General features: G+C 38.1%; 1 protein-coding gene across 1 annotated transcript in view; it reads left to right on the top strand.

Moving 5' to 3' along the window:
- GRID2 (glutamate ionotropic receptor delta type subunit 2) overlaps nt 1-14,192 on the top strand; it is a 1,638,698-nt gene that overhangs the window by 322,363 nt on the left and 1,302,143 nt on the right. Inside the window, exon 2 of the mRNA XM_060188447.1 lies at nt 3,521-3,676. Coding sequence (XP_060044430.1) covers nt 3,521-3,676 — 156 coding nt within the window. The remainder of the gene's footprint in view (nt 1-3,520; nt 3,677-14,192) is intronic.

Raw genomic sequence — 14,192 nt, 5'->3', positions numbered from 1 at the left:
ATATGGATGGAATTATCATGATAGACTGAAAATCTATTACCTATAATTAGTTTCTTTTTTTCTTAAAGAGCTTTTTATAAACTTTATTTATTTTATTTGATAGAACATAGAAATTGAGAGGGAGAAATAGAGAATATACAGCGAGACAGTAAGACACCTGTAGCCTTGCTTCATCACTCATGAAGCTTTCCCCCTGTTGGCAGAATCAGTGGCTTGAAGCTGAGCCACTGGGCATGGTAATTCATGCACTTAACCAGTTGTACCACCACTCAGCTTCCCTGTACTAAAGTAGATTTTTATCTGGCAGGCTAAGTAGAGGCAGTGGATATTCTATATATTTGCTGATATTAAGAAAATACTAAAATCCTGGTTAGTAGCTATATTATTATGTAATGAATATATAATACATATATTCATATGTACTTCATAATATACATATTACAGAGAGAACATTTCCATTTTTCTATATTCCCAGCCATTGATAGATACTTAGACCACAAACATACTAAGAGGTTGGCCAATGTTATCAGTGAGATCTCAATGCAAATATGAAGCAGTAGTGAGTGATCAGAGCATGGAGGTTCAGGCAGAGAGGCTGGTGCATACTCAGGCTTCCCCAGGGCCTATCAGGGTCACTTTAGCTGTCAGGGCCACTCAGGGTGAAGAGGTCAGTTGTAACCCACCACACTTGTTGGAAATGGATGTAACATCATCCTTGCTGTATCGATGTGGGAAAAGTGTGATGTAGAAGAATGGGCCTTTAGAGAGTTATAACAGAAATGCAGCTGCTAGATGCAAAGGACATCTGTTCCTGTGTGTGTACATGCAAGTACATATGTGCTTGTAGGTAAAGATGTGAATGTACACTTGTGTGTATGTGGTCTTTCTTTAGCTATGTGCTTATATATTTTTTTAAGTAAACAATTGCAAAATGTCTGCTTACTTAGAAGCAGAAAGAATACAAGAATACTCATGGCCAGGCAGGAGGGAAATGCCTCCACCCCTTATTTGAATTAAGACAAGAGGTTCACACAGTTACTCTTCCTTCTTACGTGTGTAATTCTGAAAGACCATATCACATGGTGATTCGGAGCAGGGATGTTGGAATGAAGTAGGTAAGGGATCTCTCCTTTTTGCTGGAGAGCCTTATGCATATCATTTGCACTGGAAGATCTTTCTCATGTCTGTATGTGCATTTGGTACTGTATGTGACAAGTCATTATGTTAAAAGTTAAGTGGTACACTGTTATATATGCACATTAAAAGTATTTGGCTTGGGACCAAGCAGTAGCATAGTGGGTTAAAAGCACGTGGCGCAAAGCGCAAGGCCAAGTGTAAGGAACCCAGTTCGAGCACCCAGCTCCCCACCTGCAGGGGAGTCGCTTCACAGGCTATGAGGTCTGTAAGTGTCTTTCTCTCCCACTCTCTGTCTTCCCCTCCTCTTTTCATTTCTCTCTGTCCTATTCAGCAACAATGACAGCAGCAACAACAATAATAAACAATAAGGGCAAAAAACAAAGATAAACAAAAAAAGGAGGGGAATGGCCCCCAGGAGCAGTGGATTTGTAGTGCAGGCACTGAGCCCCAGTAATAACCCTGGAGGGAAAAAAAATTCAGCTCAATTTAAATTTCCATATTAAAAGATGCATGTGTACTGGAGAAGCAGCTCACCAAGTTAGCTGTATGCTGTCCCATTTGAGCAGCCTGGGCTCAAGCTGACACTGCATAAGAGCACCATAGTCCTGGAGGAAGATCTCAGGTGCTTTGCTCCCTCTCTGAATAGTTGACCTAGGCTGGCTAGGAAAATAGTTCACTTGGAGAGTATGATACTTTACCAAGTATGTAAACAGTGTTCGAGCCTGACTCCCACTTTATGAAAGGAAGCTTTAGTGTTGTGGTTTCTTTCACTCCCTTTCTACCTCCTTATCTCTCAATTTCCATCTTTAAACTCCATCCTTGAACAGTGAAATTTTGGAAGTGACAAATAAACAAACACAAAGGAAAGTTGACTCCAGGTAAAATTATTCGGGCTTGTGATCATGTTACTACCATAAGTAAATAAACAAATAGTGAAATAAATACACATTCAATTATTAAGACAGACACTTCTGATTAACCACAATGATTTATTTTCACTTGCATAGATAATCTCATTTAGGATAATTAAACCCAGATGTGAGGTTTAGAATTAGAGTCACTCACTCAAGGTCATATACTTAGTAAGTGGCACAGTCAGCATAGAACTTGGCTTACTTTTAGCCAGTGCACTATTGACAATGTCTCAATAAAAGTTAGCCAAGACCACTATCATTTTTTTATCATTTTATTTTATTGGACAGAGACACAAATAAGTCGAGAGGGAAAGGAGAGATGAGAGAGAGAGAGAGAGAGATGGCAGCAGCACTCCTTCACCACTTGTGAAGTCCCCCCAGATAGGGACCAGGCCTTGAACCCAGCTCCTTGAGTACGGCAACATGTTCCCTAAACTGGGTGTGCCATTGCCTGATGGCATCCTCATCATCCTTATTATTTCATATGGGTGAAAACACCATAGTCACTTTCTAGGACTTTTCTCCAAGAGACAGAAAGAAAGTTTTGCAATGAAAAATGAAGATCATTTTACATATATATGCTTAGAAATATATATATGTATATTCTATAAAATTTTCACAGAAGTTGAAAAATAAGGACAAAAGGGAAAACACAAAGCAGAGCTTGGACTGGAGTTAGTGTATTGCACCAAAGTAAAGGATTTGGGATCAGGGGGGAGTGTTCAGTCATGGAACATGATGGTGGAGGAGGATCTAGATGGGAGGTTAGAATGTTATGTGAAAAACTGAGAATTATTACAGGTGTGGTCTGGGAAGCAGTGCAGTAGAAAAAGCACTGGACTCCCCAGCATGCGGTCCTGAGTTCAGAGTGATGGCTGGTTCTTTCACTCTTTCCTTCTATCTTTCTCATTAATAAAGAAATAAAAATCTTTTTTAAATAAGTTACACATGTACCAACTATTGTATTGGACTGTGATCTGTAAGCTATTAATCCTTCCAATAAAGAAAGTAAAATAAATCTATGATATAAAAAATCTATATATTGCATGAATTGGTTCCCTTGATTTTAGATTTCAGCAATTTGTAAACACACACACACACACACACACACACACACACACACACACACACACACTTCCATCTATGAATTCTCTGAGATCTGACATGACATCCAGTGTATTAATCTCTTCACCCTGCAAAGGGTTTTACATTTATTCCAGTGTCTTTCCAGCACTGTCTCTTCAATAACACACTGATAAACTATTCATCATTTCCATTAGGATGAAGTAAATAGATCCCTGCTGAGCTATCACACTGTAGCTGGGATAGTGGGTATCAGTAATAAACAAAATGCATGCTTTAAGCGGAAGTGTATGTTCTCCATGTCCGCAGGTCTCTTTGGCTTATCTCTAAAAGATATGGCAGAGTCTTGATGTGATTGTTTAATAGAGACACTGTCTTCTTTCTAGGAGCCATTTTTGATGAATCTGCCAAGAAGGATGATGAGGTGTTTCGCATAGCAGTTGGTGACCTGAACCAGAACGAGGAGATCTTGCAGACCGAGAAAATCACATTTTCAGTGACATTTGTTGATGGCAACAACCCTTTCCAAGCAGTTCAAGAAGGTAAGGTCCCCAGCACTCCATTTTTTAATTCTACTTTATTCTATTTTGGGCTTCTAAAATAGCAATGCAATAAGATTTCTCCAATTTCATCACACGTGAACATCATTTTCAAGTCTTGGCTGTGTTGCCTTCCTTGAAGAGCTGTGTTTTGCAGGTGTTGATCCTGTGTTTTTGTCTCTGAAAGGGCAAGTGTTGGAAGTTCTTGATTTAAATGAACTGAAAGATGAAAATTAGCAAGTACTGGAGAACAAAAGCTAGGCAGAGTTCTGTTGTTTTGGTGTCCATGAAGTCTTCTATACAGTATTAACTTTCTATGTGGATTTTGTCTTCTTTGTGGCAACTGTTACCCTGATTGTTTTTACAACTTATAATGACATTTCATGTACATTCAGGAGAAATATATTGGCAAACACAGAACAAAATGCATGAGTGCCTTGACATACTGGCCTAGGCTATAATTTATTTACTCTCAACAATGTGTGAAATATCAAAGTGCTTTCCTATATATTTTAAAGTGGACTTCTGTTCCCTACTTTCTGCTGTGTATGTATCAAAATAATTTCTGTGCATGTGAATGAAGCAGAATTTTTCACAGAAACACATTGGCACTAATGCAAATTAACTTTGTTATGTTGAAATGATCATTTATATAAATGAAGGTTCTCATTGATTGATTTTAGACTCCTAGAACTATAATTTTGATGCTAGTGTTTCATGGCAATAGTTAGCCTTTGGATTAAAAAGATCTGTTCATAAAAGTGCATTTTACTTTTTTTTTTTGGCATCTTACTGTGATAATGTGTGTATGTAAAATGAAGGTAATAAGACAGTGTTATTTTGGTCCAATGAAATGTTTGCTTCATTAAATATCTAGAGAAGATTTGACAGGAAATGTAAGGCAAGACTAGTAGAAAAGTTTTCAAATGCAAATGTTGAAATGAAACATGAAATTAGCATGAGTTTTATATGTCCTTTGCATAATCTTCATTGATATATCCTGTGTTTTGTTCAGTAGCACTGTTTATCATTGAAACTTAGTTCTGTTTTCTTAGGTCAGTAAGATAATGGGCAGAATGTCTAATGACTGGATTTTTAAGCTTGTGTTAAGCTGTGGAATAAATTGTGTGTATTAGTAAGCAAGAAAATATGGTTTAAGTAAAAAGTGTTTTTACTAACTGTGCAGTGATTTGATGGGATGATGTATCATTTGTTGGAATTTCAATGTTCATTCATGAATATCTATATCTTGAGTGAAGTGAATAGAAATATGAAGTTACTTACATTTTAAAGTCAGAATTATTGTGGCATCTTCAGCATTAAATTAAGTATGACTTGATACATATTCTCTGCTTGAGAGCTGTCAAAATTTTGTGACTATCTGCAGAGTATTGTATACTAATAGGCACAGTAATAGTTGTAAATGAACTTTCAAGGCATGTTGTAGCATACATATTTTTAAAACATCACTCTCATAAGGTGTGGGAGTTTAAGAAGATGACACAGTGGGTGGAAAAGAATACAAAGACTGAGTAAATAATGCTCCTCACACCTTTCATAGACAACAATTTGAAAAGCAAAGACCTTTTTTTTTTAAAGGTATTATGATTAATCTGTTTACACATTGCTTGGTATACCTAGTCTGCCACCATTTAAATTCCGGCAATATAACTCTCAAAAGAGCTACTGTGATTTCAAAGAATCTGTGGCATTGGCAGTAAATCTGAAAATAGAGAAAAGTTGTACGTTTATCAGTTGGCCACCAGGATATTTGTCAGGAAAGGAAAAAGATGTATCAGTTTCTCAGTGGCTTCTGATCATAACAGAATGTTCTTTCTGGACCAATCATTTTGGTATTCTGCTCTGGGTAATGAACCTAAATTATGTTGTTGGTTGATCTTGAACATTTTTCTCTTTAATATCTTGAAAGACATCCACTATTCTTAGTAAAAATATATTCTTTCTGCAGCTATTTTTGAAATTGGTTCAAATAAGGAGAGGGAAATATTCCACTTAAAGAGAGAAACAGTTCAAATTATTTTCCTAGGATCTATGAAGAGTTGCAGAGGAAGCCTCAATTGAGCCATCAAACATGGCCAGTTTTCCTATGACCCTTTTTCTGCTGCAAAGCTATTGAGATCTATAACACAGCTGGTTTTAAATCAGGGTATTTGTTTTTATAGTCTTGGAAAGGATAAAAGAATGAATAACATCATTATTACTGACTGTGCATTAGCACTTCTGATAAACTTCAAAAATATCCACAGCTTGATCTCTCTGCTATTGTTTGTTTCATTTTGAAAGTCTGGTCCTTGAACAAATAGAATCATTGCAAATAGATAGGTATTTGATGATGGTAATGAATGGAGATGGGGACCACTCAAAGGTAGATAAATGAAATCTAATAATTAGAGTTCCTCAATTTAGTTTATAGTTAAAACATCTTCTAACCAGCTAGGTTAAAATGGCTTTTTTTTTTTTTTTAATTTTTGAAGTGTTACTATCTATTTACCTTACTTGTCTACTGGCAAACGCTAGAAGAAGAAGACTCGTCTACTGGTAGTGTTTAATGAGAATGGGATTTAACAGTGGAAAACATTGGACTCTTAAGAAGTAATAAATTATTGGCATTCTCAAAGTTTTCCTCTGTGGCTTTAATTACAGTACATGCTTTCTTTAGTAGTTCTTATTTTTTAAAACATCTATATAAATGTCCCACAGTCATATGGTGAACAATATAATTCTCTTTTAATTTTTGCCTTTATCAATTCACAGTGTTTAATGCAGAGTCAATATTTTGTTCTCTGGGCAATACTGACTGCATTTGATCATATTTTTCCTCATCTTTGACCATCTACTTCAAACCTGTAGATTAAGTATACATTAAAAAAAAATCCTTTTCTCACAAAAATAACCCTAACCTATTTCTTTTATTTTTAATATATTCATTGACATAACATACTTCATCTTTTTAATTACTAGATATTAAGTCAGGGTAAAGAACCTTTATATATTAATTCACAGTTTTTCTTCGTTTTCTGCCAGCTTGTTTTTTGTAGTCTATGTTTTTCTTCCTCAAAAAGATAGACAAATAAAAAATAACATGTGAAGTATGTTTTAAAGCAGAAAGAGTTACAGAGGTGGGAAATTCTATGAACTTATTGAGTGTTTCTACTTTACTGATGAAGTGGCTGGGGCTAGAGTGATTAATTCATTCTTAAACTGTAAGAAGAGAGCAATGAGGAAATTAAACAAGGACCTTTGAGCCATTATCTAAATATTTTAAAAAATTATTAGTGATTTAATAATAATTAACAAGATTGTAGGATAACAGGGGTACAATTCCATCAAGTTCCCACCACCAGAGTTCCATGTCCCATTCCCCTATATTGGAAACTTCCCTAGTCTTTACCCCTGTGGGAGTATGGGCCAAAATTCTTTATGGGGTGCAGAAAGTGGAAGATCTGGCTTTTGTAGTTGCTTCTGCACTGGACATGGACATTGGCAGGTGGACCCATACCCCCAGCCTGTTTCTATTTTTCCCTAGCGGGTTAGGGTTATGGGGAGGTGAGGTTCCAGAAGACATGGGTGAGGTTATTTGCCCAGGAAGTCAGGTTGGTGCCATTGTAGCATCTGCAATTTGGTGGCTGAAAGGCAGTATTGAGTAAACAGACACAATCTTGTCTAAGACTCCAGCAAATGCTGTAGGGAAAGAAAATTAGTGGCCATTTTCTATTTCCCGAAATGTATTTTCTATTTCCTGAAATGTCTACAGACTGAATATCCACCTCTAGGAAGCAAGCTGAGAGAAGTTCATTAATAAGATGATGCAGAGCAAACTGAGGATTCAACCTAAGACAGAGGGGGAAATTTCTTTGAATGCTGGTTCTACCCTGCTTACATTTTGTTCTTAGTTACAGAGTTTCTGTGGGTGGCATATGGACACAGAATTTATCACTCTAGCACAAATAAAAGAGACCTCTGGCTGCATGGAAAAGGGAGACTGTTATGCATATTAGAATTTTCCTTTTGCAAAACACGGTGTTATTTGCATCTGGAAATAGCATAAGAACTGAAGCCTATGAGCTTTCCTCTATATCCTAGAGAGGAATATTTCTACACTATATTCTGCATTATCTTGTAGAAGTGAAGGTCAGACAGTGTAGCCTACCTTATGGTGCCTAGCCCAGCAACTCCCGACATGATGGAGAAGGAAATGGCCCTGATGGAAAGCATCTTCACAATAAAACTTTTAGGGGATATATATTCTTTTTCTTCCTTCTTTCCTTCCTTCCTTCCTTCCTTCCTTCCTTCCTTCCTTCCTTCCTTCCTTCCTTCCTTCCTTTCTTCCTTCCTTTCTTTCTCTCTCTCTCTCTTTCTTTCTTTCTTTCTTTCTTCCCCTCTTCTTATTTTTTCTTTTCTTTTTTGGTCTTGCTTAAGGTCACTGGCTTAGTAGCTGAACACAGTTACAGAATAGAGTTCTCTCTGATTAGCAGTAGGGCATTAGGATCTTTCTGTTATTCACATGCTATTCAGGCTTATACATTTAGATGGAATGAAATAATGAAAATTCTCAAATCCAGTGCCAGGTTCGGTTCCTGATGTTTCTCAGCAATAGACAATGAAGAAATCTGAACATAAAAGAAGTATGTTAAAGAGTAGTTTCATCTAGTGAGTTGTTTCATGTTTCTTTTAAAGCGTATTTTGGAAAATACAGATCCATGTGTCACACCCAGTTAAGCACACATAGTACTAAGTACTTTAAATAAAAGAAAATAACTAACATAACCACTCTTCTTTCTGCTGGGTGGCAAGGCATTATAAACAACAGTTATAATTAACAACACTGGATTTATGAAAAAATTCCCAGCACTTTTGAAATATGAAAATTTTGAATCAATACATAAAAGTATAATTCAGAGAATTAAGTCATCATTGAACAGTGCAGCAGTATTTTTATTACAGTTCAATATTATAATCTGGAAAATGTGAACATGAAGTAAAAGATGCCTTGCTTATAAAAACAGTTATGGTTCAGATTGTTCAATCATCCATATTTTAACCTGGTTTTCTTTAAGCTGAATCTTTGATACCACAGGTGGGTGTTGATTGCTTTTCTCTCAAAGTGTATAATTAGCATTGATGCTTCTCTAGAATATGGTGACAGTTCCAATTTGTGTTGACTCCAGGGTCTTTCAGTTGGATTTGTCTTCAGAATCTTACATTTATGATACATAAAATCAATCTCATTTAAATTTCATTTAATTAATGCTTCCAGAGTGTAAAGGGTGTGACAGAATAGTGGAGTGAAAATGAATATACAAAAATTGAAATGGGGGAGTGAGGGTAGGTAACATCATGCTTGTGCAAGAGAATCACGTGCCTGAAGCTTCAAAGACCTATGTTCAATCCCCTGCACCACAATAAACCAGAACTGGGCAGTGCAAAAATTGAATTGAGAAACAGCAAGTCTCCAAAACACATTGCTATCATTAGGAGTATTCCTGACGCCGTAGGCTAAATCCAAGTACTCTGGTTCACTGAAGATGCAAATGTAAAAGAATGACTTATGTGGCTGTGCCATTTGATACCCTTCCCCAGAGTTCACGTCCATAATTCATATCCCTTTCTACTGTAATATGATATTTTTAGTGTGATGGATCTAATTCCACAGGACTGAGATCGGAATCTATAACTATGCTTGCATTAAATTGCTGAGTGCAAGACCACTTCAGATAGCACCAGATTCCAGCTTCTTTTCTGAAATGTCTAAAAATAAACTGAACTGGAAAAAACAAAACAAAACAAAACAGAAGGTTCTTAGGAACAAGAAACAACCTAAAGGGACTGGGTATTGTTGTACCTTGTTGAGCACACATGTTACAATGCACAGGGACCTGGGTTCAAGCCCTGGTCCCCATCTGCTTTGTGAGAAAGCTTTGTGAGTGGTGAAGCAAGTGAGAGTGCCTCTCTCCTCTCTATCTCCCCCTGTTCTCTTGACTTCTGGTTGTCTCTAGGCAATAAATAAATAAAATTAAAAATAAGTTGAATCAGATGATTAAAAAAGAAAGAAAGGAACAACCTAAAATTGTAGGTATAATTCTACTTATTCACTCATTTGTTTTACAACTCCTCATTTTTTTTTCCAACGTGACAGCCAGGGTCATTCTTTCAGTCCCTGTCTCTAGAACCAGTGTTCTAATTGTTTCCAAACAGACTATCTGTGTGTAGCCTGGGAAGGAGTAAGTGATGCAGCTGTCACCCACATACAGTGGGACCTGGGATGCTCAGACAGTCTGCTTACTGCCATGAGTCTGTTTTGTGTAGCTTGGTCCATTCCCAAACTTTCTCATGCCCAGTGCTGGATTGCTTCTCTTTCCTACTGTCTAGTTTGTGTCTTATAAAAAAAGGGGGAGTGTAGTGAAGCAGGTTAAGTGTACTGGCATAAGGATCCTGGTTTGAGCACCTGACTCCCCACCTGCAGGGGGGTTGCTTTACAATCACTGAAGCAGGTCTGCAGGTGTCTATTTTTCTCTCTCGCCCTCTGTCTTCCCCTCATCTCTCCATTTATCTCTGTCCTATCCACCACCATCAAAAACAATAAAAAACAATGGCAAAAAAGGGTGGAAAAATAGCTTCCAGGAGCAGTGGATTCATATTGCAGACACAAAGCCCCCAGCAGTAACCCTGGAGGCAAAAAAAAAACAAAAACTAGAGCCTTCTATGGTAGAGGAAGTTGATAAATTGCTGGAAAGTGTAGTTTGTTGACACCTATCATGGGGAGATTCGAAATTGCAAAAACAGTGACAACAGTATTCTAAGTCTCCAAAATAAAGTGATCTATGTATCTCTCTCTCTATATATATATATTTTTAAAAGCAATCCATGCATTCATTGATTCATTAATTCAACCTGGATAGAGACAGAAACAGAGAGGGAAAGGGGATATAGAGGAGAGAGACACTCACAGTAGTGAAGCTCCCCCCCACCCAGGCCACACACATGTACCACCCGGCAGATGGGAACCTGGGGATAGAACCCAAGTCCTTGATCAGTATAATGCTTGCTCTCTACCAGGAATGCCAGTGCTCAGTCTCCCAACTACTAGGTTTTAAAGACTATTATTTTTCTTAATAAGTCAGATCAGAGTCTTCCTATTGTGTGTTTTCTTAACCCATCATCAGGGTAGTATTAAAGAATTAGAGGGAGTCGGGCTGTAGCACAGCGGGTTAAGCGCAGGTGGCGCAAAGCACAAGGACTGGCATAAGGATCCCGGTTCGAACCCCGGCTCCCCACCTGCAGGGGAGTCGCTTCACAGGTGGTGAAGCAGGTCTGCAGGTGTCTATCTTTCTCTCCTCCTCTCTGTCTTCCCCTCCTCTCTCCATTTCTCTGTCCTATCCAACAACGACAACAACAATAATAACTACAGCAATAAAACACCAAGGGCAACAAAAGGAAATAAATAAATAAATAAATAAATAAGAATTAGAGATTTAGGAAATGGCACATCTGGTTGAGCACACATGGTACAATGCACAAGGACCTAAGTTTAAGCCCCAATCTACAGAAGGAAAGCTTTGCAACAGGTGAAACAGTGCTGCAGGTGTCTCTCTGTCTCCCCATTCCTTTCTCTATTTATCTCTGTCTCTATTCAATAAAAGAATAAGTTTATTTATTTATTTGTTTGTTTATTTATTGTCCTCCAGGGTTATCACTGGGACTCAGTTCCTGTACTACATATCCACTACTCCTGGAGTCCATCCCCCCATTGTTGTTGTTGCTGTTATTGTTGTTGTTGTTGGATAGGAGATAGAGAGGGGGAGAGAATATAGACACCTGCACCCCTGTTTCACTGCTTGTGAAGCAGACCAGACCCCCTGCAGGTGGGGAGCTGGGGCCTCAAACTGGCATCTTAGCTCTGTACCTTGCACTTTACACTATGTGCCATAACCCGGTGAGCTACCCAGTTAGCCCCCAAGAATAATTTTTTTCTTAAAATATATATTTTTAATTTTGTTATTGGATAGAGACAGAGAGAAATTGAGAGAGGAGAGGGAGATCAAGAGGGAGAGAGACAGAGAAACACCTGCAGCCCTCTTTCGCCACTGTGAAGCTTTCCCGCTGCAGGTAGGGGCCAGGGGATAGAACCTAGGTCCTTGTGTACCGTAATATGTGCACTTAACGAGATGTGCCACCGCTGGGGCCCGTAAATAATTTTTTAACAGTTGACCTTTTGGGTACAAAAACATGTATTGTTTTAAGAACCTGTTTCTATAATAAGAATTCTCTAAGGAAAAAAAATAATTCTCCATCAAGAAGAATTTAAATGATGTATGTTTCAAGTCCACTTTTGACAATGCTTAGTCAGATTTTATCCATGTCTTTATTTATTTTTTAAGTATTTAATTATTTATTTAAGAAAGAAGACATTAACAAAACCAGAGGATAGGAGGGGTAGAACTCCACACAATTCCCACCACCGGATCTCCATATCCCATCCCCTCCCTGATAGCTTTTCCCATTCTCTATCCCTCGGGGAGTATGGGTCCAAGGTCATTGTGGGTTGCAGAAGGTGGAAGGTCTGGCTTCTGTAATTGCTTCCCCGCTGAACATGGGCGTTGATTGATTGATCCATGCTCCCAGTCTGCTACTCTCTTTCCCTAGTAAGGTGGGTCTCTGGGGAAGTGGAGCTCCAGGACACATTGGTGGGGTCGTCAGTCCAGGGAAGTCTGGTCAGCATCCTGCTGGCCTCTGGAACCTGGTGGCTGAAAAGAGAGTTAACATACAAAGCCAAACAAATTGTTGAACAATTATGGACCTAATGGCTGGAATAGTGCAGACTCACTGCAGACTCTTGTGTACTTCTGCTTTCAGTTATATATTTTGCCCTAGTTTATGGATATGTGTGAACATATGCTCTATCTCAGAGTACCTGGTCTATATCTAGGTTTTGGGACTTTGTTAGGAAGAGAACCACTTGGAATGGGATTAGAGAACACTATGAAAGGAAAGGTCTCACCAGAGTAATGAAGTCTCTGGATACAGTCTGAAGTGAAGCATGCTGGGGTGGCACTCGTTGTTTTGGGTAGGTTGCGATCGGCGTATGCAATATTATTTGATATGCATGCAGGAAACTGGGCCCCACCCTAAGGTTCCAGGACTGGGGGAAATATAGGCTCTATAGTAGAAATGTGAGGTTCCTGCTGTCTTAGGGTTCAAGAAGACAATGGATAGTTGTTGTTATCATCACATTATTTGGTAATTGGGTTAACTTTGAAAAGTCCCTTTGTTAGGGTTTGCTGTATAATGCCCAGCATCTTGTATATAGCTGTGCCACTGGTTGCTTCTGTTCCCCCTGGTCTAGGCTTTTGAGAGAGTCAACATATCAAAGACTCAGCCTATCTATTAAAAAGACTCAGTCTGTGCTTTAAAAAGAATGAGACATACAATCAATTTTCCCCTCTCATATTAATTAAATAGTGGTGTATATGGCTACAATTTAATAGAAGTGTACATAAACACCATTCCCACCACCAAAAGACTGTGTCCCCCCCACACACACACCCCTGCCCTACCACCGCCCCGGGAAGCCAAATGTCCACCCTCCCTCTCACCACAGGGTTTTTACTTTGGTGCCCTATCTGATTTAGTCAGATCCACCATGTCTTTATTAAACATCTGCTAGTGGGCCAGGAATGGGCTATTTAAGATAGGAAATGGCAAAGGAAGAGAAGATACAGTCTGTGATTTCCATAACGTAAAATGAAAAAGCTTACTTGGGTAGTGTGTTACTTTACTATGTGCACAATTCAGGTTCAAGTCCTGCCTCCACTGTATTGAATGAAACTTCAGTGCTGTGTTCTCTTTCATCCTGTCTCTATCTAAGAACAAAAACAAAAAAATTATATGTAAGGATTGACTATAAGGATTCAGAAATCATGAGAAGACTTTAAATTTCTACTGCCTGCTTGGTCTTTTGATTGTACTATACAAGCCATTCTAGACTTTAAAAATAAGCTTTTCGTAAAATAGGATATCTTTGTTAAAGAAAATTTTGCCTTATCATTTTACACAATAATAATGGCTCTTAGATGCAGCTTGTTTTTCTCTGATTATTAGACTCCTATATGGGTTAACACTGTCCCTTATCTTGTTTAATATTTCACTTTTGGAGTAATTCAGTTTCAATCTGGGGAGATCAAATTTCACAGGTCTGTATGTCAGTCGTATTTCACAGGCCTGTGTGTCATAACTCAATAACCACTCTGCTCTCTGCCTTTTGCTTTACTGTCAAATGGTGAACTGTTACGGACTGCACTCTATCTTGGTTCATTTAGAAGAATTTATCTCAGCTTTCAGTTAAGCCTATGATTAACCAAAGCAATGGTGTATTATTTTGTGGTTGCTTAATTTTTTTTCTTTTTCTTGGAAAGTTTTCCAAAATAATAGCATTTCAATTACCTCTGCTCTTTTTGCTTTAGTTTTTAACCAGAGCATTGCTCATTTGTGACATAAGTTG

The sequence above is a fragment of the Erinaceus europaeus genome, chromosome 3, assembly GCF_950295315.1.
Source record: "Erinaceus europaeus chromosome 3, mEriEur2.1, whole genome shotgun sequence".
NCBI classification, from domain to species: Eukaryota; Metazoa; Chordata; class Mammalia; order Eulipotyphla; family Erinaceidae; genus Erinaceus; species Erinaceus europaeus.
Note: the sequence above shows the minus strand (reverse complement) of the source record. Positions and strands in the feature narration are given on the sequence as shown.